Source organism: Eschscholzia californica, unplaced genomic scaffold (genome assembly GCF_041429995.1).
Source record: "Eschscholzia californica isolate CP2 unplaced genomic scaffold, dmEscCali1.0.p SCAF_4, whole genome shotgun sequence".
In the NCBI taxonomy this organism is placed as follows: Eukaryota; Viridiplantae; Streptophyta; class Magnoliopsida; order Ranunculales; family Papaveraceae; genus Eschscholzia; species Eschscholzia californica.
The window spans coordinates 40452-64072 of record NW_028238461.1 but is presented as its reverse complement, the minus strand read 5'-3'; the positions used below and the strand labels follow the sequence as shown (position 1 = coordinate 64072).

At 36.2% G+C, this 23621-nt stretch overlaps 4 protein-coding genes and 1 non-coding gene across 13 annotated transcripts; 1 reads left to right on the top strand and 4 right to left on the bottom strand.

Moving 5' to 3' along the window:
- Nucleotides 1-3181: 3181 nt before the first annotated feature.
- LQY1 (DnaJ/Hsp40 cysteine-rich domain superfamily protein) lies at nt 3182-4476 on the bottom strand. Its single transcript, XM_086636040.1, has 5 exons — nt 4104-4476; nt 3917-4000; nt 3764-3815; nt 3468-3624; nt 3182-3361 (listed from the first exon to the last, which is right to left on the bottom strand). The coding sequence occupies exons 1-5, from the start codon at nt 4251-4253 to the stop codon at nt 3340-3342; spliced, it is 465 nt and encodes a 154-aa protein (XP_086492166.1). The 5' UTR covers nt 4254-4476; the 3' UTR covers nt 3182-3339.
- Nucleotides 4477-6286: 1810 nt separating this feature from the next.
- On the top strand, nt 6287-9401 carry LOC147541107 (putative HVA22-like protein g). 3 transcript variants are annotated; one of them, XM_086635169.1, is made up of 7 exons: nt 6287-6597; nt 7304-7360; nt 7456-7554; nt 7648-7704; nt 7806-7869; nt 7969-8178; nt 8730-9401. In XM_086635169.1, exons 2-7 carry the CDS (start codon nt 7329-7331, stop codon nt 9156-9158), a joined length of 891 nt encoding a protein of 296 aa, XP_086491295.1. In that variant the 5' UTR covers nt 6287-6597; nt 7304-7328; the 3' UTR covers nt 9159-9401. The 3 variants fall into 3 exon arrangements, with proteins under 3 accessions (XP_086491295.1, XP_086491294.1, XP_086491296.1); XM_086635168.1 differs by having other exon boundaries at nt 6291-6597; nt 7212-7360; XM_086635170.1 differs by having other exon boundaries at nt 6322-6628.
- Nucleotides 9402-11851: 2450 nt separating this feature from the next.
- Nucleotides 11852-13542, bottom strand: LOC147541106 (WEB family protein At2g17940-like). Its single transcript, XM_086636798.1, has 2 exons — nt 13177-13542; nt 11852-12662 (listed from the first exon to the last, which is right to left on the bottom strand). The coding sequence occupies exons 1-2, from the start codon at nt 13321-13323 to the stop codon at nt 12096-12098; spliced, it is 714 nt and encodes a 237-aa protein (XP_086492924.1). The 5' UTR covers nt 13324-13542; the 3' UTR covers nt 11852-12095.
- Nucleotides 13543-18765: 5223 nt separating this feature from the next.
- TRNAR-CCU (transfer RNA arginine (anticodon CCU)) lies at nt 18766-18838 on the bottom strand. The gene has a single exon. It is a non-coding gene; the product is annotated as a tRNA-Arg (tRNA).
- Nucleotides 18839-18878: 40 nt separating this feature from the next.
- On the bottom strand, nt 18879-23505 carry LOC147541104 (uncharacterized). 7 transcript variants are annotated; one of them, XM_086633360.1, is made up of 13 exons: nt 22928-23505; nt 22394-22617; nt 22138-22270; nt 21953-22010; nt 21703-21821; nt 21423-21624; nt 20972-21269; nt 20825-20885; nt 20652-20733; nt 20350-20522; nt 19894-20217; nt 19586-19813; nt 18879-19490 (listed from the first exon to the last, which is right to left on the bottom strand). In XM_086633360.1, the coding sequence occupies exons 5-13, from the start codon at nt 21817-21819 to the stop codon at nt 19110-19112; spliced, it is 1866 nt and encodes a 621-aa protein (XP_086489486.1). In that variant the 5' UTR covers nt 21820-21821; nt 21953-22010; nt 22138-22270; nt 22394-22617; nt 22928-23505; the 3' UTR covers nt 18879-19109. The 7 variants fall into 7 exon arrangements, with proteins under 7 accessions (XP_086489486.1, XP_086489491.1, XP_086489488.1 ...); XM_086633365.1 differs by having other exon boundaries at nt 21423-21615; XM_086633362.1 differs by having other exon boundaries at nt 19586-19816; nt 21423-21615; nt 22928-23468.
- Between the last annotated feature and the right edge of the window lie 116 nt (nt 23506-23621).

Genomic DNA, 23621 nt, shown 5'->3' with positions numbered 1-23621 from the left:
TTTTCTTTCTTTTCCAATTTTTTCTTTTACTGGCTAGTCAGGCCAAGGTTTGGATCATGACTCCGCCCTTGTTTATTGTAATGAAAATTTTGAAGAGAAATGCTAAAGTTACAAAAAATTTTGACAAAAGATTGTTCCCAACTGATGTGGTGGTTGTGGTTTGAAACTTTGACCAGATCTAGACCGTTGAGGGACGAATATCACAACCAACACATCAGCTGAGAACTTTCTTTTGTCAAAATTCTTTGTAACTCTAGCATCTCCCAAATCTAAATAACTTCAAAATTATGTCCGAGCATAATCCAAGTGATGATGTGGTGGGCGAGAATAGTAAGCGGTCCTGTTCATCACCACCCAATAGAAAAAAAAATAAAACTTGCAACAAAAAAATTTGAAAAAATTAAAAATAAAAAAATATCTTTGTTTTTTACTTTTGAAAGGTGGCAAGGGCGAAATTGTGCCCATAGACCATAGTGGGTGATCAAGATTTTTGAAGGTAGGATCACTAGAGATTTAATTCACATTGTAAACGACGTGTAAAGAAATCTAACTACCCCTCTCAAGTTTTTCAACACAAAAGAAAAAGTTCAAGGTCCCTTTCTATATAGGATTTCTTTCTCCCCATTATTTCAAGATTTCTGTTAGAATATTGGAACAATGTCTATACCAATATCAAGATTAATATATAGAATGTTCAACCGAATAAATCAAGATATTTGAAGATATGAAAAATTAGTTTTCAATTCTTTGTACTGTTGAACGTCGTAATATTTAAAGTTCAAATACGAATTTCAAATGTGAAGTTTCCCTTACCTTCACTTGTCAATTAGTCATGTTTATCGTGGGCAACTTTTTATTTTCGGGTGACCTGTTCTTCTCATGTGGAGTTGTAGTTGATTAATTCTTGTTTATCCAACACCCCCTTTCAAGTCGTGAAAGTTGACAAATGCCCAACTTTTAAATTAGTTAGAAGATATTTTAACCATTGAAACTCACAAGATAATGTGGCAAGAGCACGACACTCATTCAAAAGAAAGCCTATTACCAAGCGTAGTGAAACAAACCGTTGTTGGACATCCTGTGACTTTACATAGTATTGAGGGTTATTATTGTTGTTTCTAATACAATTACCAAGTATTACTACGTATACAAGAAAGAAGTTTTGGTACTTTATTTATTTGGAGTATTTCATTACTGAATCAAATTTACCACCATTAAACAAAATATTGAGATACAATTAAAAAAGATGAGGTGGATCAACTGTGTCTACAGTTATAGTGCTTCAATTGGTTTTCTAGAAACCGAGTAGTACGTATTTTGTTTATAGTAGAAGAAATATGTAGAGATGGGTTGATTGGTACCTTGAAAAATAATGCACCAACCAATTACTTCTGCCTTCCAAAACAGTCTGGAAAAACAACAATCGACCACAACATCAATGGTGAAGTTAGATTTATATCTCATTAAAATTGATATTAGTCAGAAAAAACTCAAATTTGTTCAAATTTGATTTTTGATTCTAAATTAACTTGGTGTTTTTATTTGGTGCAATAGTATAGCTCAAAAGATGGATTAGAAGTTAACTCTGTTAATTGTTTTATAACTCTTTTCTAATTTAATTGTACAGTCATAAGTTTTGGGTAGTTAAAGGGAGGGAACTTTTTTTTTTTTTTTTTTTTGTAATTTGAACAAAGGGAAGATCTCGTATGAGTAATTTGGCAACTTATTGGGATGTAAAATTAAATGTATAACATGAAAATTTATGAGATTGGATGCATTACACAAAGATCCAATTTTATTTATTTTAGAAAGTCCAAGGTCTGTCTTAAACTTGGTGATATACACGGTTTTGAGGGTGTTTTCATTACCACTATAAAAAATGAGATCAAAATAGTTTAAGGGCTCAAAATTTGTCCTCAATTGTTAAGATTTCCACGTGATTCTCGTTATCTAAAGTTTTTTCAAGTATATATTGGCTGGTTCTAAGAGCATCTCCAATGCAAAACTCATAAAAATCTTTATTCATCCTATGTATCAAGTTCTAATTATGATTCTCACTCCTAAGTGGCCTTAATAGAGATCCTCAATTTTTTTTTGTCTCCAATGCAAAACTCTAAACTTATCTTATTTACTTATGTGGCATAGTTATTTTTGTCAATAAATAATTTGTTATTTTAGAAAATATAGAAGACTCGATTTCTATTGGTTGAAAATCAAATATTGATGAGTTGGACAATTAGAGATATCTCAAGAGGACACTCTATTTCCTTGAGACATCTCTATTCCACCCTCGACCCGTCACCTTAGAGATCCAAATAGAGTGTTGCATTGGAGATGAGTTTTAAGAACTCTAAAAATCTTAAGTGGCACTCAGAGTTTCTAGGATTGGGTGTTGCATTGGAGATGCTCTAAAGACACGTTCAATAGTAAACTCCAATTGACATATGAGGAAGTTAGCTTAGCAACCCTCAGACCCCACTCAAATCAAAAAGTAGTCTTGCAAGTTTTTCTATAATAAAATTAGTTTTTTAAATTTTACTAATGGGATCCTCTCTTTATCTTGCTAGGTCGATCCTGGGGGCAAAGCGGGTGATAGGATGAAGGCATTTGATAATGCATGAAGAATTGATGGGCCAAAGTAGATGGGCAAGTTTGTATAAAAAAGAAGAAAGAATTTTATTTCAATTGCACCTAATAAACTACTAAAATGAGGACCCTTCTATTCTAAATATTACTCTCATAATTAGGTTAGATGTAATTAAGCATACATTTAGTCACACCTCACAGTCAATTATTTCCTAATACCAGCAGGTGCTGGCTAAGAGTCAACTCCTCCTACCCCCTCCTCCTCCTCCTCCTCCTCCTAGACTCTATCCAAAGTCCAAACCAGTCTCTAGGCCTCTGGGAGCACATATGATGAGTGTAATCGTAATCCACTAAACATGCCTTTGGCCACCACCAACCAAGAACAAAGCCCATCTCCTGATGTGCCTATAAAATGTTTGATTTGAACCCAGACCAGATTAAGGGATCAGATCATCCTACCTTCCAATTCATCAGCCAAGCCATAAGAGAGTTAAATTGCCCATTTGAACCCCATCCCCATGGTAACCAATGTGATCATCAAGACTCAAGAGCCTAAAGCCCATTAATCGTCCCGAACCTAGCTTGTCTGCTGATATTTCGTGCAATATTTGAATAACCATAAAACAATATTGTACTGTATCGTCGCTACTGCTATTAACATAAAAGTAGAAACAAAGAGTAAAAAAAATATTACGAAACAATGAGAAAAACCCGATAGTTAGTCACGGGAAAAGAAAAAGCCGCTCTGTCTTTTTAGTCATCGTCTTTGAATTCTCTGTTCCAACACAAAACAACACCATGTTCCGAATTTGATGAGAAAAATGAACTGACATGAGAAAATGAGAGAATTTTCAAGGGATGAAATTTTTATGTATGTGTACCTTCGGTCAAGGTAGCGAGGTTGAATGGCAGAGCCTTGGCAAGTGGTGCAAGTTAAAGAGCCGAGACCATCACAGTTGATACACTTGGATACTTCCTTCTCATCTCCTCCTAGCTCCACCGTTATGCTCCCCGTTCCCGTGCAAAACCTGCATTTCTCTGTCCATTCATTTCTCAACCGCATTACTACTGCTACTACTACTCTTCATGCACGAGTTTTAATTTCTTCGATATTCAACCCCATTAAATATAACGGAAAAAAATAAAGAAATGGGTATAAGTAATTAATGAAACTTACGAGCGCCCGTGCCATTACAGGGGAAGCAAGGTTGAGTATTATCTCGCTTGGCCTACGAAAACACAAAATTAGCCAAAACTACTCATAAATTAATACAAAATAGATAGATAGATAGATAGAATTGGAGAAGGAAATTAAGGACTAATAACTTACAGCACTGTCAATTTGAGTTTCATAAAAGACTGGAATCCCAATCCCAACCGCCACACTAACTACCCCTACCGATATCGCCACTACCTGATTTTTCGACAACAAATAGGAAAGAAATGACAATTAAAAAAAGGAAGAAAGACATTCAATTATATATTAAGCTATATAGGAAATTAGTAAGTAAATGTACGGTGTTTTGATCGAGATCCAATGCCCGAATAGACGGATAATAAGAGAGGTTTTTATTGGTATAAGAACATCTTGTCGACAAGGTAATAAGCTTCTTATGCTTATTATTCAGAGGAGAAGAGATGAAAGGAGATTGAAGCGCAAAGGACATGGCTAGCTGAATCTCTTCTTTTTCTTTTTTCTAAGGCTGATTGATGTGTGTTTTCTTTTGAAAAAGTCATTGTAGAAGCACAACAATGAAGAGTGAGAGAGTGAAGGACTGGTGGAAGGCCTATCACCACATGTTTTATGGATATTTTGGAGCTCTTCATTTCACATCCAAAATTATTGTGTTATCCACTCCCCCACCCACATTGTTTCAGCTCACCTTTGGTACCATTGTGGATCCACCCACCTTCATTATAAGCACCTTTTCTAATGTTAACCAAACTAGTCGTATCTTTGATTTTTTACTTGCCCACTTTGGTGAAAATACCTTATGACTAAATAATTTAAAGACAAGTTCAACAAAAATTATATAGTAGAATTCATGCGAAATTTCAGTTATTCCATGTAGAATGGAAGCAGTGTAAACTAAGTAATACATCTGAGGGGTATCTAGAAAACATACGATGTACTAACTAAGACTGAGTATTGAGTTAACATGTCTATGTCACAAGGTGCCTTCACGTCTTCTATTTGATCACCACATATATAAGTTTTTCTTAATAAGAAGATTATTCTTTAAGATTAAATTATACGTGTTTCAATTAAAAATTTGCCTAATGATTTGTCCCATTAGAATCAAAAATCTAATTAAAAAATTCTATTCATTTCTCCATTTTGGTCCCTCCCCCAACCATCTACTGATGTGGAGACATATCCAGTGGCGAAGCCAGAAATTTTTATGAGTGGGAGCACCTTTTTGTTATAGCTAATGTAAGAATCTCATAGTACGCGATTAAGCTAGAACCGGAAAGCAAATTCAACAAAATTTTATTTATATTTTAGATATTCTATAGTAATTTTGATGCATAACAAGTAATCTCAAAATTTCTCATCAATGTGGTTCAAGGATCTTCCCCCAACTGGACTCCCAAAAGATATTGAAATAAAAAACAAAGGAGGGGATGAAAAGATGTTGGTGAAGATTAAGAAGAAACGATGGTAGATGATGAAGAGGAAGTAATCGTAACGGAAGAAAAGATGAAGAAAAAGTTTTCTTTCCATTAACATATTTACTATGACAAAAAAATGTAAAAAAGACAATTTTGAAGTCCAAAATACAAATCACATCAATATTAAAGGGGTTGTTTAAAATACTCATCATCTCTTGGATGTCGTTTTATTTAGTTGGTGACTTTGAGTAGGTCAAAATTGAGTTATCTCAATTAATTAGAACCAATGTTAAGCGGAACATGCCCTTCATAATATATTTTAATGAACAATTTCAACTAATCTAAGTAGTAGGCACTCTAGATAAAAATGTGTTGGTAGAAATTCTAGAAAAAAAATGTGGTTTGCATGGTTTTCGATCCCTTGACCTTTGTGATGTAACTCCACTGCTTCACCACCTAAGCTAAGAAAGGATGATATTTCCTAACGGAAATACACATATATAATATAGTAGCACATGAAGTATAACATAGGCGAGTCACATTAGGGTCGTGGGGGCCTGCGCCCCCACGGGCCCCTATGTGGGCTCGCCCCTGGACATATCACATGAGTATATTTTCTTACTATTTGTTGTGCAATTGCTCCACACTCGAGTGATATGTCGCCACATCAACGGAAGACTGGGAGAGAGACCAAAATAGAGGTATCAATAGAATTTCTCGTTCAATTTCCCTCTTTATCTTAAATTATAAGCTAAATTATAGAATAAAGTGTAATAGGCCAGTGTGCCTGTGAAACGGTCGTGATTGTGATGCTGACATTAAGTCAAACAATGGCTAGATGATCGTCCACCACCCTTTGGTGCAGCGACTGAACACCCTTCTTAAGTTCATGAAATCGTGAGATCGAAATTCGATGATGTATCCGATGCCTTTTAAGGACTAACGTAAATCATAGTGGATTTCTCAAAAAAAAAAAAAAAAATAGTAGATTATCCACATCGTCTATCTTGTTTGGGAACAGGAGAATTGACGATCCAGATTAGGATTTGTCGAGTAATGTTAAAGTAGAAGAAAAACTAGATAGACTGTTCACAGAAGATTTTTCCTCACACGTGTTCACTTGATTCATCTTCTTTTCGGGCACCAAATTGTCCTCCCTATTTTTTGAACCTCTCTCTCTCTCTCTCTCGTTCTCTCTCTCTCTCTAGAGCGGAGAATAGCTCCTCCTCCTCCTCAGTCTTCACCGACCGATTCAATAGTTCACAAAAATAAGATTTCTCTCTCTAAACAATTGTTGAAAGCATTTATAATAGATCTTCGCCATTGATGGCGAAGATGATGTTTTGTTTGAAGAAGAATCAAAGTTAGAGAGAGAGAGAGAGAGAACCAATTGTTCCTGTAAGTAGTTGTTTTTGAAGATAAAATACTAGTAGTAATTGATTAGTTTTTTTTTTTTTACAAAGTACTCCATTCTATTTTAGAGGAATTGATTATCAAATTCGTTAACAAGTAGTACTATTAAATGATGAGGTTCGAACAGGTTAGAAATTTGATCATTAAATGGTTGTGGTGGTTATTTAGGTTTTATTCTTTGATTTCGGAATGCCATTTTACTTTCAATGTTTGTGCTTTTCCTGCAATTATTATACTAAGTAGTATAATATATTACTATTAGATATATACTTTCTGTTACTTTTACCCAATTTTTAGATATATAAACTTATGCATAGTTTTTCGGCATTTTTTTCTTCTCCTAATTAAGTTGCTGCTATCAAGTGTTTAGCTTCTTTCCTCATTTGTTTCATTTATCAACAAATGTACTATTAGTTGATTACAAGTACATATGCATATTCCCCTTGATCAATGTGTGATTTGAATGACAACCAAACACCGATCGAGTGATCGGTACTCGGAGGGGGTTGAATTCCATCATTTATTGACTCGTCTTATTATCCGTATACATAAACTAAATTACGATGATCTTTCTATGGCCGTTAATGTTTAATGTGTAGGAAAAAAAAAAAGTTTCCCTTGGTTCGGTATTTGTTGATATCAGTCAGTGGTTGTTTAGTAACTCGGAAGGTGGGTGATATTTGGCAGGCAGCTGAATCACTTGTGCACTTTACGTAATGATAGGATCCTTCCTCACCAGATTGCTTGTGTATGTTGCTAAACTGAAAAATTCAATTGGTATACATATATGTAAAAGATTTCTTATAGTAGTTGCTTGAGAAACCTATCATTTTTTTTTGCCAGTATGGTTTTTGGCTATGCATATCCTGCATATGAATGCTTCAAAGTCGTGGAGAAAAACAAGATGGATATTGAGAAACTTAGGTTTTGGTGCCAATATTGGTAAGTCACCACACTATCCATACTCAGTTGACAGGAAAAGAAACACCGAAGATTTCTTTTACCTCATTTGTGGTATTCATCTCAATTTTGTAGGATCTTAGCTGCAATATTGACAGTTTTAGAAAGGGTTATGGACATTTTTGTTTCATGGTAAGTAATTTATACATAATTGTTTGTGATACTATTTTTGCCCATAATTAATATAGTTGGTACACTTCGTTGACATTTTCGTTTAACTTGTCCTTTGAAAGGATTCCAATGTATAGTGAAGCTAAGTTGGCATTCATCATATATTTGTGGTATCCTAAAACAAAGGTACATATTGCACCAATGTCTGTGATTTCGTTGTAACTTATATCGTATATTCTCTCAAATTGATCTGTTCATTTTCTCATTTTGTTTCCTTCATTCCAGGGAACGGAATACATTTACGAGTCTTTTTTGAGGCCATATCTTGCAAAACATGAAACTGAAATTGATCGTAGTTTGTTGGAACTAAGGGCTAGGTGCGCGGACATTACAGTTATGTATTGGCAAAAGGCTGCTACCTATGGTCAGACCAGAATATTTGAGGTTCTACAGTTTATTGCCGCACAATCAACCTTAAACCGTAATTCTACTCAGGTAATAAATACTATCTACATGTTCCTTAAGTTTTCTGTACGAGTAATTCTTTAGTAGAAATAAGTGCACAGAACATTCATAAAGGAAAAGGTCTAACTTTTAATAGGCCAACTTAGTCTGATGAAGATATGATGGCTAAATGCATATTTCCAATGAGACCGACACAAGACAACCTGAAAGTTACTTGTTTATGCCAATGCTAGCTCTAACTCTACACCATAGCTTAACTGGTTCCTCGTACAGTTTTGGGTACTTCTATGTTCCAAAATATCCCAATACTCTGAATTATCTGTACCTTAATCTCCACCTTAATTTACCCAAATCTTATTCTCGATCTCCTTTTTGTGCATCTTAATTGATTAATCAATGCTCATCGTCGCTTAATATAAATGTTGTGGAATTTTTCTGATCTCATTTTATGGTGAAGATTTTGAAAATGCATCATTAGGACCATATGGTATGATCTGATTGAAACAAAATTATGCCAGTCTGGGCTATTATGACCATCTTGAGGACTCTCACTCATTCGAGCTTGTTCTGTTTGACCACAGCAACAGGAGCCAGCAAGCTCTGTAAAACCAGCTGTTGTATTACCAAGTCGTCAACCAGCTCCAACCTTAAAGGAAAAGCCCCAAAAGACACTCTCACATACTAAAAGTGCAGGTACAAACAAAGAAGAAAGTAATCCTGCAAATGACGTAGCTCCCTCTACTGTACTTCCAAGCCTTCCAGCACGAGCAGGATCTCCAAATAAAACTCAAAAACCACCGTTGCGTACTCTGAGTACGCCTGCTCTAATGCCAGTAGCTGATCCGCCAACCAAAGATGACAGCGCCGAATCTAAACAGATCGAAACAGAAGAAACAAAGATCGAAGAGGAAGAAATTGTAAAAGCTCCACCTGAAGAGATAGAAATGGAAGAAACCATCAAAGCTACGCGTGTCAGGTTGAGGAAAACCCGTTCAACAGCTATGCGCTAGTTCAATTCATTCATTCAAGGTCTACTGCACTCGAACGTAATCGAAAAACCAGGAGGAAATCCAATTTGGTGGAGGCTGTGGAAGGGATCTGATAAATGAGCATCGAGTTGGTAAAGTTTGTTAATCTTTTCCTTTGTTAGAATGGAACGGCTTTTATTCACTAGCTTTTGTCCATTTCGATCCCATTTCGTGTTATGCTATTCTGTCAACCTAATGCTATTTAGTCATTGTTCTGGTGTCTCAGTTCAGCTGGCTTATCCTTAAAAGCTGCTCACTTATTTTCAAATTAGTAATATCATTCTCTTCTAAAACAACTTAAGAGTTTGAAATCCCTAAACAGATATACTTGTCCGGTCATGGTACAAAATTTCACGAAAATACATGACTTCGCTTAATCTGTATAACTGAACTGCATATACTATACTCGATAAGCGACGGACGGAAGGACGGACATCATTGGTGAGTCCTGATAAAGAGACTGGAGAATTGTTAAAAGTTACTTGGTTTAGTGCTCAATTCCACTGCTGCATATTTTCATCCGACTTAAAAACCACTCGTGTGTTTACGAATAAGCTTTTTTGATATAGGAGTACGTTTTTTTTTCGGAACGGCCATTCAAAAACGAAGAGGTAATCTGCATGTTTTCATCCGACTTGATTGAAGGACCTTAAGAATCACCAAAGATGAGCAAAAGTATAACTTTGGTGCATTGGAACAGATAAGGCGCGAACCTTCTCATTGCATCTATATCTTTACCAGAGCAGTAGTATCACCAACTAGAGAACTTGGGAAAATACTTAGAACAGGAGAAGATAGAAGAGACTTATATTCTGTGTTTAGACCAAGTAGGTCTTGTTGGGCAAAATGGGCTGACTTATATTCTGTGTTTAGACCAAGTAGGTCTTGTTGGGCAAAATGGGCAGGCAATTGTAAGCAGATACCAATTGGCAAACACTAAAGTCAGGGCACGTGTGGGACTCTGTGCAGCACCTCAAACCGACCGTCTCGAGGGCTCGTGTAGGACAGCGTGTAACACCTCAAAACCCTAGACCAACCCATTTATTTCATTTGAAGGTTGGGTTCAATCTGCCTTAAGATTTCAGGTGTCTTGTAGTTTTTAATAGTCTCGGATGACCACGACGGGTTTTCAAACTTTTCTCCCAGCCCTACCACCAAACAAACAAAACTCTTCCTTAGTTATACAACAGTGGTGTATTGGTGTTTATATTTTTCGAAATGAATCAAACATTTATTTCAGAAGAAAACTATACATGTGAAAAGCTTTAGCAGACATAGAATAAGAAAGTGATAGTTGAAACAAAGAGAAGTAATAGTAGTTTTTCAAACAAAGACATCGGATTTCCTGCCATAGTTATCAGAACCTGATCCCTCCATTGATGACCTGTTGAAGAACTCTATACAATCTGCAATGGCTTCAGTATAGTGAGAGTTTGGTGAATAATGTTGATAAGAAGAACTGCATGAAGTCTTCGGAGGGTCAGGTCTGTCACGGTTGTTAACGTTTGACGACGATGACTTTCTAGATGGAATAGAGAAGATAAACCGCATAACAATCTTCCTAAAACGATCGAATAGCTTCATAGATGACAAGTTATTATTCAACTTATTGCTTTTTAGTGGTGCAAACCTAGAACTACTACTACTAGTAGTGATGTTTACTGAGGTTTGTTCTTCTACTTGTATGACAAAGCTCTCCCTTTGATGAGGTCTGTACATTATTCTCTTTGGGAACTGTATTGTTATCATGGATGTCTTCTCTCTCTCTCTCTCTCTCTCTCTCTCTCTATATATATATATATATATATATGTAGAAAATTTCTCTAAGTTTGGTTGTTCAAATTAATGATTTTCTCAAAGGCAGAAAAAGTAGATGAATTTTGTCTATCCATGTGACTGAATCATTTAAGGGGGGCTTCTAAATTTACTATTCTTTTCAAGTAGTAGAATATGAGTATATGACCCACTTTTCTTTGTACCATTATGAACCTTCAAAGGTTCTCTGGCCAATGCCAGTCACCTACCTGCCCAATGGGCCCAGTCTAGTAGAGTTAGTTTCCTGAAAAACTTGGAACCATGCCTTCTTTTCGCACTATAATAGATACGAAAATGATGGGACAAATTGGATTCAACTGCTCCTATCGGAATTTGGATTGACTATAGAGTCGAGCCATAGCACATGGTTTCGTAATATCCATACGATTTCTTGCATCTAAATTGAACACGTTTTACATAAAGAAGATTTTGCTTAACATGTTCTATTCGATTTGGATAGGAGAAGAGCCCCACTCACTATTGTCAGAACAAAACTTATTTATATATGTTTGTGTGGTCTATTAGTCTTACATTCAACAAATTAAGATTACCATCTCTAACAAATGTATTAATAACAAGGAAAATAAATATACTTATCGATAAGTGCAATTAAAGCAATTTAGTACTTATTTTGTAGCCAACCAAGAAAAGAACTCAATATGATGATTTGTGATTATGAGTGAGGGACCAATCTCCATTTTAATACACAAGGTTCTCAATGCATATTAAGTTCATTTAGCTAGCTAGTTAGCTAGCCTAGGAGGATGTTTCAAGAGACATAAAGCTTTATGGCTTGTAACTGCACCAACAAAATTATTAGATTGATTCTTCTGGTTGGTTCCATACAGACTAAAAAAAGGTTTAGATATCATCAATATGATATATGATTGTTTATTTTATTTTTTTATTTATATCGAAAGACCCCCTTTGACCATGGTCAACCCATGATGTCTCTCAAGTACATTGTTAATTTCATTACTTATGGAAAAAATGCAGCAAAAATCGATAATTAATTTGAATAGTTGTTACATAATTTGTATAGACAAAATATTTTATGGATATCGATGAGTTGTGGGTTGGGGAGAATGTGGTTCTCATTAGGCTTCATTTCTTGTCCTTTGAGAATATAGCTCCAATGAAGGGGATCAATCCCCTCAATTTCTTTTTTTTCTTCTTTTTCTTCTTCTTATTCGGAGCGGACTCATCATGTTTCTGCTCTATTGCTACTTCCCGATCATATCCTTCTCCAGTGTTCATCATTATATGACTCGGTAATGGAGTATTCAATGTGGATTTCATGCATTGTTTGTTTTGGAACTCATCATCCATTAGTACTAATGCTTCTACATCTTGACTAGGTGGTGGTTCGACTTTTGATATCGTTGAGTTCTCAACAAACTTGACGAATTCGAACGACTCTGAACCATCTCGGGTAGGCAACCTGGTTTTTGACTCTTTACTGGCTGCTGATTTTATGAGTTGAAGCTCTCTTTTTGTTTCTTCAAGTTCTTCTTTTAGTGAGACAAGACAGTTTGCCATTAACTTACCTTCTTCTCTTGTTATCTTTAGACTCTGTTTGGTCTCTTCTAGCTCTGTTCTCATTACATCTCCAACCATCATCCTAGTAGAAATATCGTCATCGTCGTTCTTTCTTGGGCGCCCATCTCTCATCTAAAGTTACCATTCGCCATAACTAATTAGTCCTTAATTTTAATTCAATCTACTCGTTCATTCGAAAACTAGGATACTTATTACGAAAAGGAAAAAAAAACTGTTAAAAAAGAACTGATAGTTTAAGATTGTGGCATTATACATCAAATGTAAAAAGCTTTATAGGCATTATAAAATTGAAAGATGCTACAATTACTCAGGGGATGACATAATGACTCATTGTTCACTAAAAGACAATTTTTTTTCAAAGTTTGACTACGAGGGGACCGCTTTTGTATCCAAATGAAATGAGCCCATGTGAGGGTAATAAGTTTAATACCTTTTACATCGATAATAACCTAGAACGTAGTGAACTTCCATTTTACGTGACTAAATTGCAAGGGTGGACTCATATAATATCATTGGTTTGGTACTAAATTATTTCTATGACTCTAAGATTATGAATTTGCGAAAGAAATGGCAAAATTGCACCGGCCTTAGCAATATCACTTCTTATTATAAGATTGATTGATACCTCTTTAAGTTTATTGGCATAGACCTCACCAGCCAAAACGGTCTCACCGAACAGCCTAATCGCTTCCTTGACAGACTTAAATGGTGCACTTGTATCAATCTCCGCCCTTCTGTTCATAACTATGCCATTTTCCCTTCTATTCTCCATTTTATCATATATATATATATATATATATATATATATATATATATATATATATATATATGTTGATCCTCCGAGCGTTTTCTTCGATTCAATTATAACTTGAAGTATAAAACTCTGCCTTTGCTATTTGCAGAAAAAAAAAGAGAGGATATAGAGATTAAACTAGCACTAAAGATTGTGAATTAAGGTATATATATGGTTGTGAATGAATTGATGATCTTCTTATTTGAATGGTTGGGGATGGAATTTATAAGAGAGGAAGAAACTCACTCTAAAGAGAGTATGATATGCTTAAAGTAGTTAAAGAGACTTAAAGAAGAGGGGTATGAGAAAATGAAGTAATATTATAAGCAAAAGTGAGGGGGGAACTTTGTTTTCTTCAAGTCTACTTCACCATGCACCACTAAAATTATGTTAAAGAAAAAGTAGAGCACAAGTAGCGCACAAGTAGCGGGTGCTGAAATACTTCGTCTTTAATTGATCTAAACTCAATACATTATGGGAGATTTTAAAAGGCCTTCCCGTTTTTGTTAAAAAGTCTCCCCATAATTTCGTTGACTTAGTAAAAGACCTTTGACTTAGCTTGGTTAAAGAGCCCCCTCTTTGAATGGGTGAAAAAAACCCAAACCCCCTTTAAAGGTGTATTTCACCCACATTTTCTCTCCTCCATCTCATTTTTCTCTCTGCCACATCATTTGACCACGCCACATCATCATCTTCTCCGGTAGGGTCGCCGGCCAAATTTCCGGCCGGCGACCTTCAAATTTTTTTTTTTAATTCTCTCTCTCTAAAAACAAATTTTTTTTTAAAAAAAACTCTCTCTCTCTACAGATCTAGAGAGAGAGCGGATCTATGTCTGTTCACAGACCTCCAATGGGTCTGCAAACAGATCCATTGAAGATCTGTTCGCAGACCTTCAATGGATCTACTCTCTCTCTCTAGATCTGTAGAGAGAGAGAGTTTTAAAAAAAAAAATGTTTTTAGAGAGAGAGATAAAAAATTAAAAAAAAAATTTGAAGGTCGCCGGCCGGAAATTTGGCCGGCCAGCGACCCTGCCGGAGAAGATGATGATGTGGCGTGGTCAACATCACCGGTCTTGGGTTAAGTTTGACCTAACGGCGTTAACTTTGCCGTTAAGTCAAATATTGATGAAGGAGATACTCTTTTGTAGAGGGGGCCCTATAACCAAATGGGTTATAATGAGGGGCGCTTTTAGCGGGAAGGCCTTTTAACAAAAACGGAGGGCCTTTTAAAATTTCCCATACATCATTTCAACAAAAAAAAAAAACTCAATACATCATTTCAACAAAAAAAAAACTCAATACATCTTCAAAGCTAGCAACACAAACAATCTTTTAATCCGTGCTCCTACCAAGTTCAACTCGTGAAATAGCTTCCTACACGAGATCTGATCATATTCACGGACGAAACCAGGATTAAAGATATAGGGGGGCTAATGTAATACGAACTCGGTTGTTTTATTTGACAATCTATTTACATTTTATATGTATTTCGCCTATGAAAATGGTCTTTATATATAATCTAAAATAAATTAGTACCTTTTAACTATGATTTTGTTTAACACATCATTTTGCTTTCATTATTGAGAACGTCTTCTAGATAAAGATTTTTGAGACAAAATCGACAAAATTGTTCGTAAATGAGTAACAATTTGCTTTTATTGTCCCGTCCATGTGAATGGTTGGTCTCTAGGTTTTCAAAAAAAAAATGGTAATGTGTAATAAATTCAAGTTTCCTACTAAAAATATTTAACAAGACTAACTAATATCATTTATTTAAAATTGTAAGAGATTTTTTTTTTTTTTGAGAAATTTGTAAGAGAACTTGGATGGTATATATTCCAAACACTCTTAGGCCGCATTTGGCTAAGCTTAAAAGCTGCTAAAAAGCGGCTTTTAGCTTATTATGAAGTGCTTATAGGAATGAGTCGCGTTTGGTAAATATAAGTTGTGGCTTTCTAAAAAGCCCAAACTGAACTTTTCAGCAAAAAAGCAGAAGCCACAATTTGTAGCTTCTGCTTTCTGTTTTTTCGGAAAGCTTTCACGCAACATTTTTACCTCATCCAACATGACACGTGGAGATGGGTTTCTTTCATACTCAGGGTATCTTCAATTAAATAATGCCTACTTATTTAAACACCACCTATACTTCAAATCATACCTATACTTGTAATCATTATTGTGATGTCATCTTGACCCACACATTTCAAATATATTGGATTGGACATCCCAAATCTCTAATTTTGAGACATTGGATTATCTATTAATTGCTTTATCAATTTATGACATATGTACGAGAAACTCGATTTATGACATATATTTACATTTTTTTGTGAGAAATTTACAAATTGTAGGAAGTAACAAACATGGGTACCCCAATAGATGAGGCAACTAACAATGGTGATTAATATGTTCATTTACTTTTGTACATGTATGAAATATTTCCAAATTTTTTGTAGTGTCTCATTGTAGTACAAAGTCTAGTAAGACATAACATTAGTAAAATATTTCCTTGTTTATCATTGTGCTATTATAGATAAATTTGTTGCCTGGTTATAGTTTTTGGAAATATAAAAGCATAAAGTATGTAATAATTTGTTAAAATCTTGCTTATTTTTACCAAATGCCTGGTTATAGTTTTTGGAAATATAAAAGCACTTCTGTGATATTGTACCAAACAACGTAAATAGCTTATTATAAAGCGCTTTCATTAAAGTGCTAAAAAGAAGCTCTTGACTTAAGCTATACGCTTAACCAAATGAAGCCTTAGAAAAGTGAAAACGAACACATATTGCAAAAAGAAAAAGAAATTGCCATTCTTAGGGATTGAACCTAGGCTAGATAGGTGATAATCAAGTAGTTCTACCAGCGAGCCATTTACATTTGCTATTGTTACTTGTGTTGGAATCGGAGCCGATTTTGGATCGGTTCAAGTCGTCAAACTCAGAAACGAAGCACACCATTGCGTTCGTCTCGTCGAGCTCTTAAGTTTAGACTCAAGAATCACTCAAATCCGATTCCGGATGAATGAGATATTCAAGTCCGAAGTTTGATCGATGTTTGGTTGATTTAGGGACTAAGTCGCAATAAGGAAAAGTTGGTTTAGGGACCATTTACGCAAAGCGGACACGGCCAGATCTGATGGCAGGCGTTCCTCCCGAGATCTTGAGCGAGATCTGACGGTCCTCATTGTTGCCGACAGAAACCGTTGCTAAGAAGTGATCCGTCACGTTTCTTTCCAACAGATGCGTCCCTAAAAGCCAACAGACCTGTCCCTTATGAATGCATCTATTCGAAACCTATTTATAGGACCCAAATCAACTCCAAATTTCAATCCGTTTTTTCCAGAGTGTCAAGCATTGTTAGAAGATCATATTAGAGTGTCTAAGAGAAAGATTTAGCAGAGTTTTCAAGGAGTTTCATAAGCAAGAAGTTTGGTCCATTTGCATAAGTCAGAGGTTAGTATACTTTCAAGTTCGACTGCTTTCTGATTCAAAGTACCATTGAATCGAAAGGTTAATCGTTGTATCCTGGGAGACAAACGCCGGTAACTGTTTGGTACTATACAGGGCGTCAATTGTCTTAAGGAAAGAGGAATACCTCGCCTCGATTAAAAAAATTATTCTTCTTCTAATCCTCCGATTTTCTTTTTCTTTTTAGTCTATCTGATTTCTTAATCAAAGACATTCTGATTTTCCAAATCAGAAGTGTGTTGATTTTTAAAGTAATAAATCAGTAAACACATAAGGATACAATTCCTCTTTCCGATCTTAAATCGATAGTGAGATTCGACTACGAATCATCTGTTCTGGATAACAGACATTATCGGTTAGAAATACGAAAGACATTGAGTTGTTTTATTCCTTAGTTTTTCTCCATTAATTTGGAAAGAAAGTGTGTTTGATTGATTTATAATTAAAATCAAAGTAGTAACCAGTTTCACCAGTGATCCGGTTAGAGACTCGTTGAGTCAACTTGTTGAATCGGTACACCGAAACCAACAACTTGCGTATTACTTGAACTAATACCGTAACCACAGTGACTTGGGGTTACAACGTGAACCACTACGGCTAGGTCGAGAGGGGCCATGGCCCCCTTTGGCCTAGCTGTAGTTTCGTCCCTGATCATATTTCGTTTGGAAATTCAAGAAAAAAAAATTGAGTCTGAAAACTCGAAATGTCCCTACCTGGCTATCTTGATTTTGTTGGAACAAGGCCGTGAAGCAAACTAGCAAAGTCTTTGAAGCAAATAAAGAATAGGCACAGATGATTAGGTGGAGTTGGAGTTAATTGGTGAAGTCGAGTATTCCATAATTTTATACATTTGTTCTTAAATTAGCGTTCAAAGTGGATCCGACTTTAGCTAACACGGTATAGAGTTGGCAAGATACATGGAGTACTAAGTAGGATTAGATAGCGTAAGCAAAACCGAATACGATAAAAAAAAAAAAATAGATCTTTCGTCTCTCAATATCTTCTTTCGTTTTTTTCTAAAATTTTATTTGATCCGAACTATACACATCGTCATGCCATTCTAAAATGCAAAAAGGTTGTGGGTAAGCTTTTTGAGCTACTAAGAACATTTTAAATAAATCCTCTCAACAAAAAAAAAAAAAAAAGAACATTTTAAATATAATTATTATATATTAAGAAATATGATTTATATACAATCTAATATTTTATAAATTATAAATATATTTATCAAATAACATAACTTTACACATTTTATATATTGCCAGATGTCACTATCATATTTCTAAACAATAACTAAGATTTGTATTATGTTAAATACATGTGGGATTTTAAAATATTACTCCTATAAGTAATTATATCAATAAATATATATATATATATATATATATATATATATATATATAATATATATATATACATATATATACTAGGTGTCCACCGCGCCCTACAGACGCGGTAGATCCTTTTTGGCTAACGTCTTATGAGGCATGAAAATGTTCTCACCAAAGTCGAGGAGGGCATGCATATACCCAAATGTTTATACATCGTGGAATTCAATTCTACACCATCTAAAATTATATCGGGACATGTAATTCGCTCAAGAATTGAATTCTACGATGAATAAACATTTGGGTACATGCACGCCTCTCGACTTTGGTGAGAACGTTCTCGTGTCTCATAAGGTGTTACGCAAATGGGATCTACCGCGTCCGTAGGAATTGAATTGGTACATGCTTTAGGGACGTGTTTGTTGGATTTAGAACACTTTTGGCGACGGTTTGCACCACAGAAGTGACGGTTCATCAAGATCAGTTGGGTTGTCGATTATGTTTTAGAAAGAGGTCATACAAATCCTTCAATAAACAGGGCATTGAAAAATGTGGGAAGATAAATTTGAAGCTACAAACATGATTTCAGTTGCAAGTCGGGACAAAAAATTGGGAGAGAAAATGCGCGCCAGGTAGGGGTCGAACCTACGACTTTCTGCTTAGGAAACAGACGCTCTATCCACTGAGCTACAGGCGCTTGATATATAACACATTTGTCATATAAGTATTTGAACATCTTTAATGTGAATAATTCTTATTATATATTACTCTGTCTCTTATGTATACTGCCACTCTAGTCTCTCTCTCTCTCTCTCTGCCTAAAAATTAGGCTTCCACTCCACCCCGTCTCATCACTCAGACACTCGGTTTCTAGAATGCAGTTTCAATAACCCAAGCTTCATAAAGAGATGTCTAAACATCTCTGGCGTGCTCCTGAGTTACCAGTGCTTCAGTCTCCAACATCAACTTCAAGTAAGATGAACTGTTTCGTCGCCTCCGTTATACCCACTAGTACGGGTGTAATGATGAAGTTTTCCTATGGATGATGATGGAGAAGCAGAGAAGATCTGGTGTTGTTGCTGCACGCTTGGAAGAAACTTGCCAACTAGAACCCTCGAGGTAAGAGATGATGTGGCCAGCATACGGGACTGCTGAACCCCGCATAGGTTTAGATTAGGAGGGTCATGCTTTTGATTCTGCCACTTTCGCAAATGAAGGGCAGAGTTCGCCGCGGGCATGTTGTAATGAGCTGCCCACATATGCTGCTGCTGTTGGTACGTCGTGGGGTCTCCATGATTTAGTTGCTGTGAGCCATGAAAGGGACTACCCGTACGAGGTGATGATTGTAACTGCACCAAATATAAAATATCAAGGGTGATACATAACAAAGCTTCAACTTTTAGAAATCTAATTGAAACATGTGATGCAAGAGAGACTGATATACCTGTTGTGCAGTTGGAACTTTCCATTGGTTTGGATAAGGAGATGAAGAAGGTCGACCCTGCATCGTAAAAGGCAGTATATGTCCATTTTGGACAACTGAATTGGCGCAAGGAACTCGAAACTGTGCTGAGGAAACAAAATTACTTGCCCCCTGATTAGCATCTTTAGTAGAAGATTCAGATTCCGTCCCACCACCACATGTTGACAAGGTCAGGAAATCACAATAACTCTGCTAAAAACCAGAAATCCAACAGAAAAGAAATGAGAGGAGATACATTGGACCACAGAGTGTAAAAACTAGAAGCAAACCTGATTGTCCTTCAATACACGATATGGCACTTCATTCATAATCTTTTCTGAATCAAGAGCCTTTCGGTCACCTCCAAAGATGCCTTCGGTAAGCCCATTTTGGCCGTCAATGGAGCCACGCGCGCTAAAACCATCCTTTGGCCCAATCAAGCTGTTGATTGCTATAGCACCAAACTTTGCTCCATCTTGTTTTATCTGATGAAGAGAAACCTCCCATGTAGGCTTTTTCTCTGAAGTTCGGTTTCTCAGGATGAGACAACTTATGTACACATGAGTGGCGCATCTCTTCCGTGCTCGCTTTCTATCGGCCACGACTGAATTCACCTGTTAAACCAATAAACCACAACGAATTAATCAGAAAGGTGGGCACAAGGGTGCACATGGAAAACATCCAAATAGAAAGATTAGTTGCAAGAGAGAAATGAGCTTGAAGTTCTCATTGTAAACCCTTTTCACCTTTTCTTTTGAGACAGCTTTGACAATAGAATTGGATTTTGTTGCAGAAGTAGAAGAATCCAGCCAAGTAGGAACTTTGCATGACGATAACCAGCTACTGCCACCATGTGGCCTAATCAACCATGGCCCTTTACTGGGTTTTGTTCTGTCTCCCACCGACAAAGCTGAAGCTCCTTCAGATTTTTTTTTCAAAAAAACCCAACGTTTGTGATCAACAGAAAATTGATAAGCATGACAGTGGATTTAGTAACATTACTTTATTCAACATTCTAAGTAAATTCCTTTCTGACACCAGATTATACCTTCTAAACCTCCAAGAAGCGTCTCATGATCCTTTTTCTCCTTGACAATGCTTTTTCCTAGTCTTGACCGAATACTTGTAACCTGTAAATAGTAAAATCTCACCTTTTCGGATAAATAATTTCCTATTTAGACAAAAAAAAGAATTTGTATTTTAGGACACCAGCAAGCATACCGGCCACAAGTCTGGTTCCGGTTCACAGGAGGAGGGTTCATGTTGCCTGGCCTGAGTTGATCTGTTGGAGAATCAAGCAGGGGTAAGGCAATCACTTACCTTTAACTTAATCTTGTGGTTTCTATTGTGAGAAAGAAACTATATTACCTAATCCCTTGACATAGTTCTGCCATAACACCCTCCACGTCTGAGCTCAGTTGTGTATTATTAGTATGTTCACTAGTCTTGACCAATGGAGAAGTATTAAGATCCGGTACACTTGTGGAACCCAAACTTAGGTCCAATTTCTGCTTTCCAAGAGTGGAAGATCGATCCAGAACAGTTGAACTTGTCAAATACTTGTTCCTTTCTGCATCACTACCTGATTCTTCTACAGTTGAATGAAGACTAATACCTTGGTCACTGATAGAGGCCTTGTGACACTTCGTCTCGTTCTCCTCGAGAGCTGCAGAATCACATAAAATGTAGGCAATAAAATAAAGCGAACAAAATGAGTTGATATAGAACCTCTTTTATTCACCGAAATTTCCGGTTTTGTGTCACTTTGTCCAATATATTATAATGCACCAGAACGAGATAAGAAAAGGGAATTCTAGACCTTCAGCCACGAGGACTGGATTCTCCTTTTCGTCTGGAAATTGTTGATCAATTTGGCTCATAAAAGACTTGTCACCATGAGGGATCATTCTTGCCAATGCATATAAAGTTTCTGCAACTTCTTCCTCATCTTTGGTGATTAGAACAGACTCCGCTCGCCCAAGGATCTGGTTTGCACCACCACATCTTTGTTTCTGCAAAAACTACCGAAACTCATCAATCCAAATCTTGTTTAGGCGAAAAGAGGAGAAGCTAAGAATAGAACAAAAATGACAACTAACCATTTCCTGTTTAGGTTTCTTCGCACCATTGATACGAGGGCGATGGGTTGATATATGGTGGAGACTATTTGCAGGAGGCAAAGGTGGAGATAGAGATTCGCGGCTCCGCTTGGTCATGGCTGAAAAGATGGGAAATTCTTTCTTGTTATATTAGTACTTTAATCACTTCCGGCCCAAAAACAATATAGTATATTAAAAGAAGAATTCTCCTAAGTTCCAAAATGAAAACTTGAAAACTATCCACACTCACATGATCGTAGCTTTCGCGGAATTACAGCATGATCAATTGCATTACACTCATTCAACGGCTACAAAAAAAAAGACATTTAGAACATATAACTAGTTTTAGAGAGACAGAGTGTGTGTGTGTGTGTGTGTGTGTGTGTGTGTGTGTGTGTGTGTGTGTGTGTGTGTGTGTGTGTTGTCTGATCTAACCTTGCTGTGGAACTTGAATCTCTTACCACCACCAGTAGTACTAGTAGTGAGTGGTGACTCCTCGTCAACATCAAATCCACCATTTTCACTATTTTCTTTGCTTAAATTTGATCTCAAACCTTTAACATTTTCACTGTTGGTAATGTGAAATCAAATGAATACAAGGTAAAGAAGATTCACATAAAATCCCAAATACCTAGAATACCCACACACACACACACACACACACAATTCATCAGATGAAAAATATCATGACTTGAATGAGATTAAGACAAAAATGGAAAATTATCCTTAATCTGTCTTTGTGTGGGTGATATGAATTGATTGGATTTCTTTGACTTGTCCATTTTCCTTATCCACTGGAAACAACTTTCATGGTGACATGAGTCGAATTGGGTTCCTTTAATAACCAAATCAGGGGAATGGGGAGAAAAGGAAGAAGCCACACTCTTCTACTCTTCAGCTAGTAGCTTTGGTTCTCTGTAACATCAAAAGAATAGGGTAACCTAAATGAGACAAACCAAAGAAGAAGAAGAAGTAAAGGAAGACAAATAGTGAAATTTGTTCTGGACCATTAAAACAAAGCTTAAAGAAAAAGGGGAGTTGGGGTTTTCCTTTCCAAAAAAAAAAAAAGTTAAAAAATTAGCTGCTTTCTTTGTTTCTCTCTCTATCCAAAGAAAAGAGTAAAGAATAAAAGATGGAAAGCAACAGAAAATCACGGTAAAGTTAGGCCAAAGAGAGAGAGAGAGAATGCGTAAAGAAGAAGAATAAACTAAAAAAAGTGGAGTACCTAGATTTGAGAAAGAGATAACAATGGCTTCCAATCCAAAGTTGTGAAAAAGAGAAATGTTTGGAAATTTCCCTCATGATCTCAACAACCAGCCATTTAAAATGTTTTTGAATCTAAACATCTAGTAGTAATCGTTAACCCCCGAGTGCTCTAAACAACAAAAAGATGAGAATGAATCGTGTACTAATAAATGAACTTGTTTTTTAAATCCCAAGACAGAAAGGAAAAAAATAACATCTCTATTAACTTTCTGATTCAGAATAGAAATTGGGGGGAGGAGGAGGAGGAGGAGAGTGGAAGGAAGAAGAAGGAGATGATTTGATTATCTGACATGCATCCTGGGACAACAACTCATCTATTCTGCGTGACTTTTATTTTCCATCTTTTCTACTTTATTAAAATACTAATAAATGCTCTATTATGACGATTATGAGATAGGGAAAAACATAGGTGAGTTGCAAAATAAACGTCTACCGACGACCTTCAAGAACGTCCGAACAGAGAGAGAGAAAGAAAGGAGAGAGAAAAAAAATTATGAGATAGGGAGGAGAGAGAAAAAAAAATGATTTTTTTTTAATGTTTGAAGGTCGTCGACCGGAAATTTGATCGGGTCGGTGACCTTCGCCGGTGAAAACGATGAGGTGGCGAGAATGTGAGGTGGCGAGAATGTGAGGTGACTGAGAGAGGTAATGAG

Excerpts from the sequence above, each read along its gene's own strand:
- LOC147541106 (XM_086636798.1), bottom strand. The coding sequence starts at position 13,323 with ATGGAGAATAGAAGGGAAAATGGCATAGTTATGAACAGAAGGGCGGAG. Across the intron at positions 12,663-13,176 it reads ATGCCAATAAACTTAAAGAG|ATGAGAGATGGGCGCCCAAG; the intron begins GTATCAATCAAT and ends TGGTAACTTTAG.
- LOC147541104 (XM_086633359.1), bottom strand. The coding sequence starts at position 21,819 with ATGACCAAGCGGAGCCGCGAATCTCTATCTCCACCTTTGCCTCCTGCA. Across the intron at positions 21,625-21,702 it reads AGAAACCTAAACAGGAAATG|TTTTTGCAGAAACAAAGATG; the intron begins GTTAGTTGTCAT and ends GAGTTTCGGTAG. Across the intron at positions 20,734-20,824 it reads CGGAACCAGACTTGTGGCCG|GTTACAAGTATTCGGTCAAG; the intron begins GTATGCTTGCTG and ends TACTATTTACAG.
- LOC147541107 (XM_086635169.1), top strand. The coding sequence starts at position 7,329 with ATGATAGGATCCTTCCTCACCAGATTGCTTGT. Across the intron at positions 7,361-7,455 it reads TTCCTCACCAGATTGCTTGT|TATGGTTTTTGGCTATGCAT; the intron begins GTATGTTGCTAA and ends TTTTTTTGCCAG. Across the intron at positions 7,870-7,968 it reads TGTGGTATCCTAAAACAAAG|GGAACGGAATACATTTACGA; the intron begins GTACATATTGCA and ends CCTTCATTCCAG.
- LQY1 (XM_086636040.1), bottom strand. The coding sequence starts at position 4,253 with ATGTCCTTTGCGCTTCAATCTCCTTTCATCTCTTCTCCTCTGAATAAT. Across the intron at positions 4,001-4,103 it reads TGGATCTCGATCAAAACACC|GTAGTGGCGATATCGGTAGG; the intron begins GTACATTTACTT and ends TCGAAAAATCAG. Across the intron at positions 3,625-3,763 it reads CTGTAATGGCACGGGCGCTC|AGAAATGCAGGTTTTGCACG; the intron begins GTAAGTTTCATT and ends ATGAATGGACAG.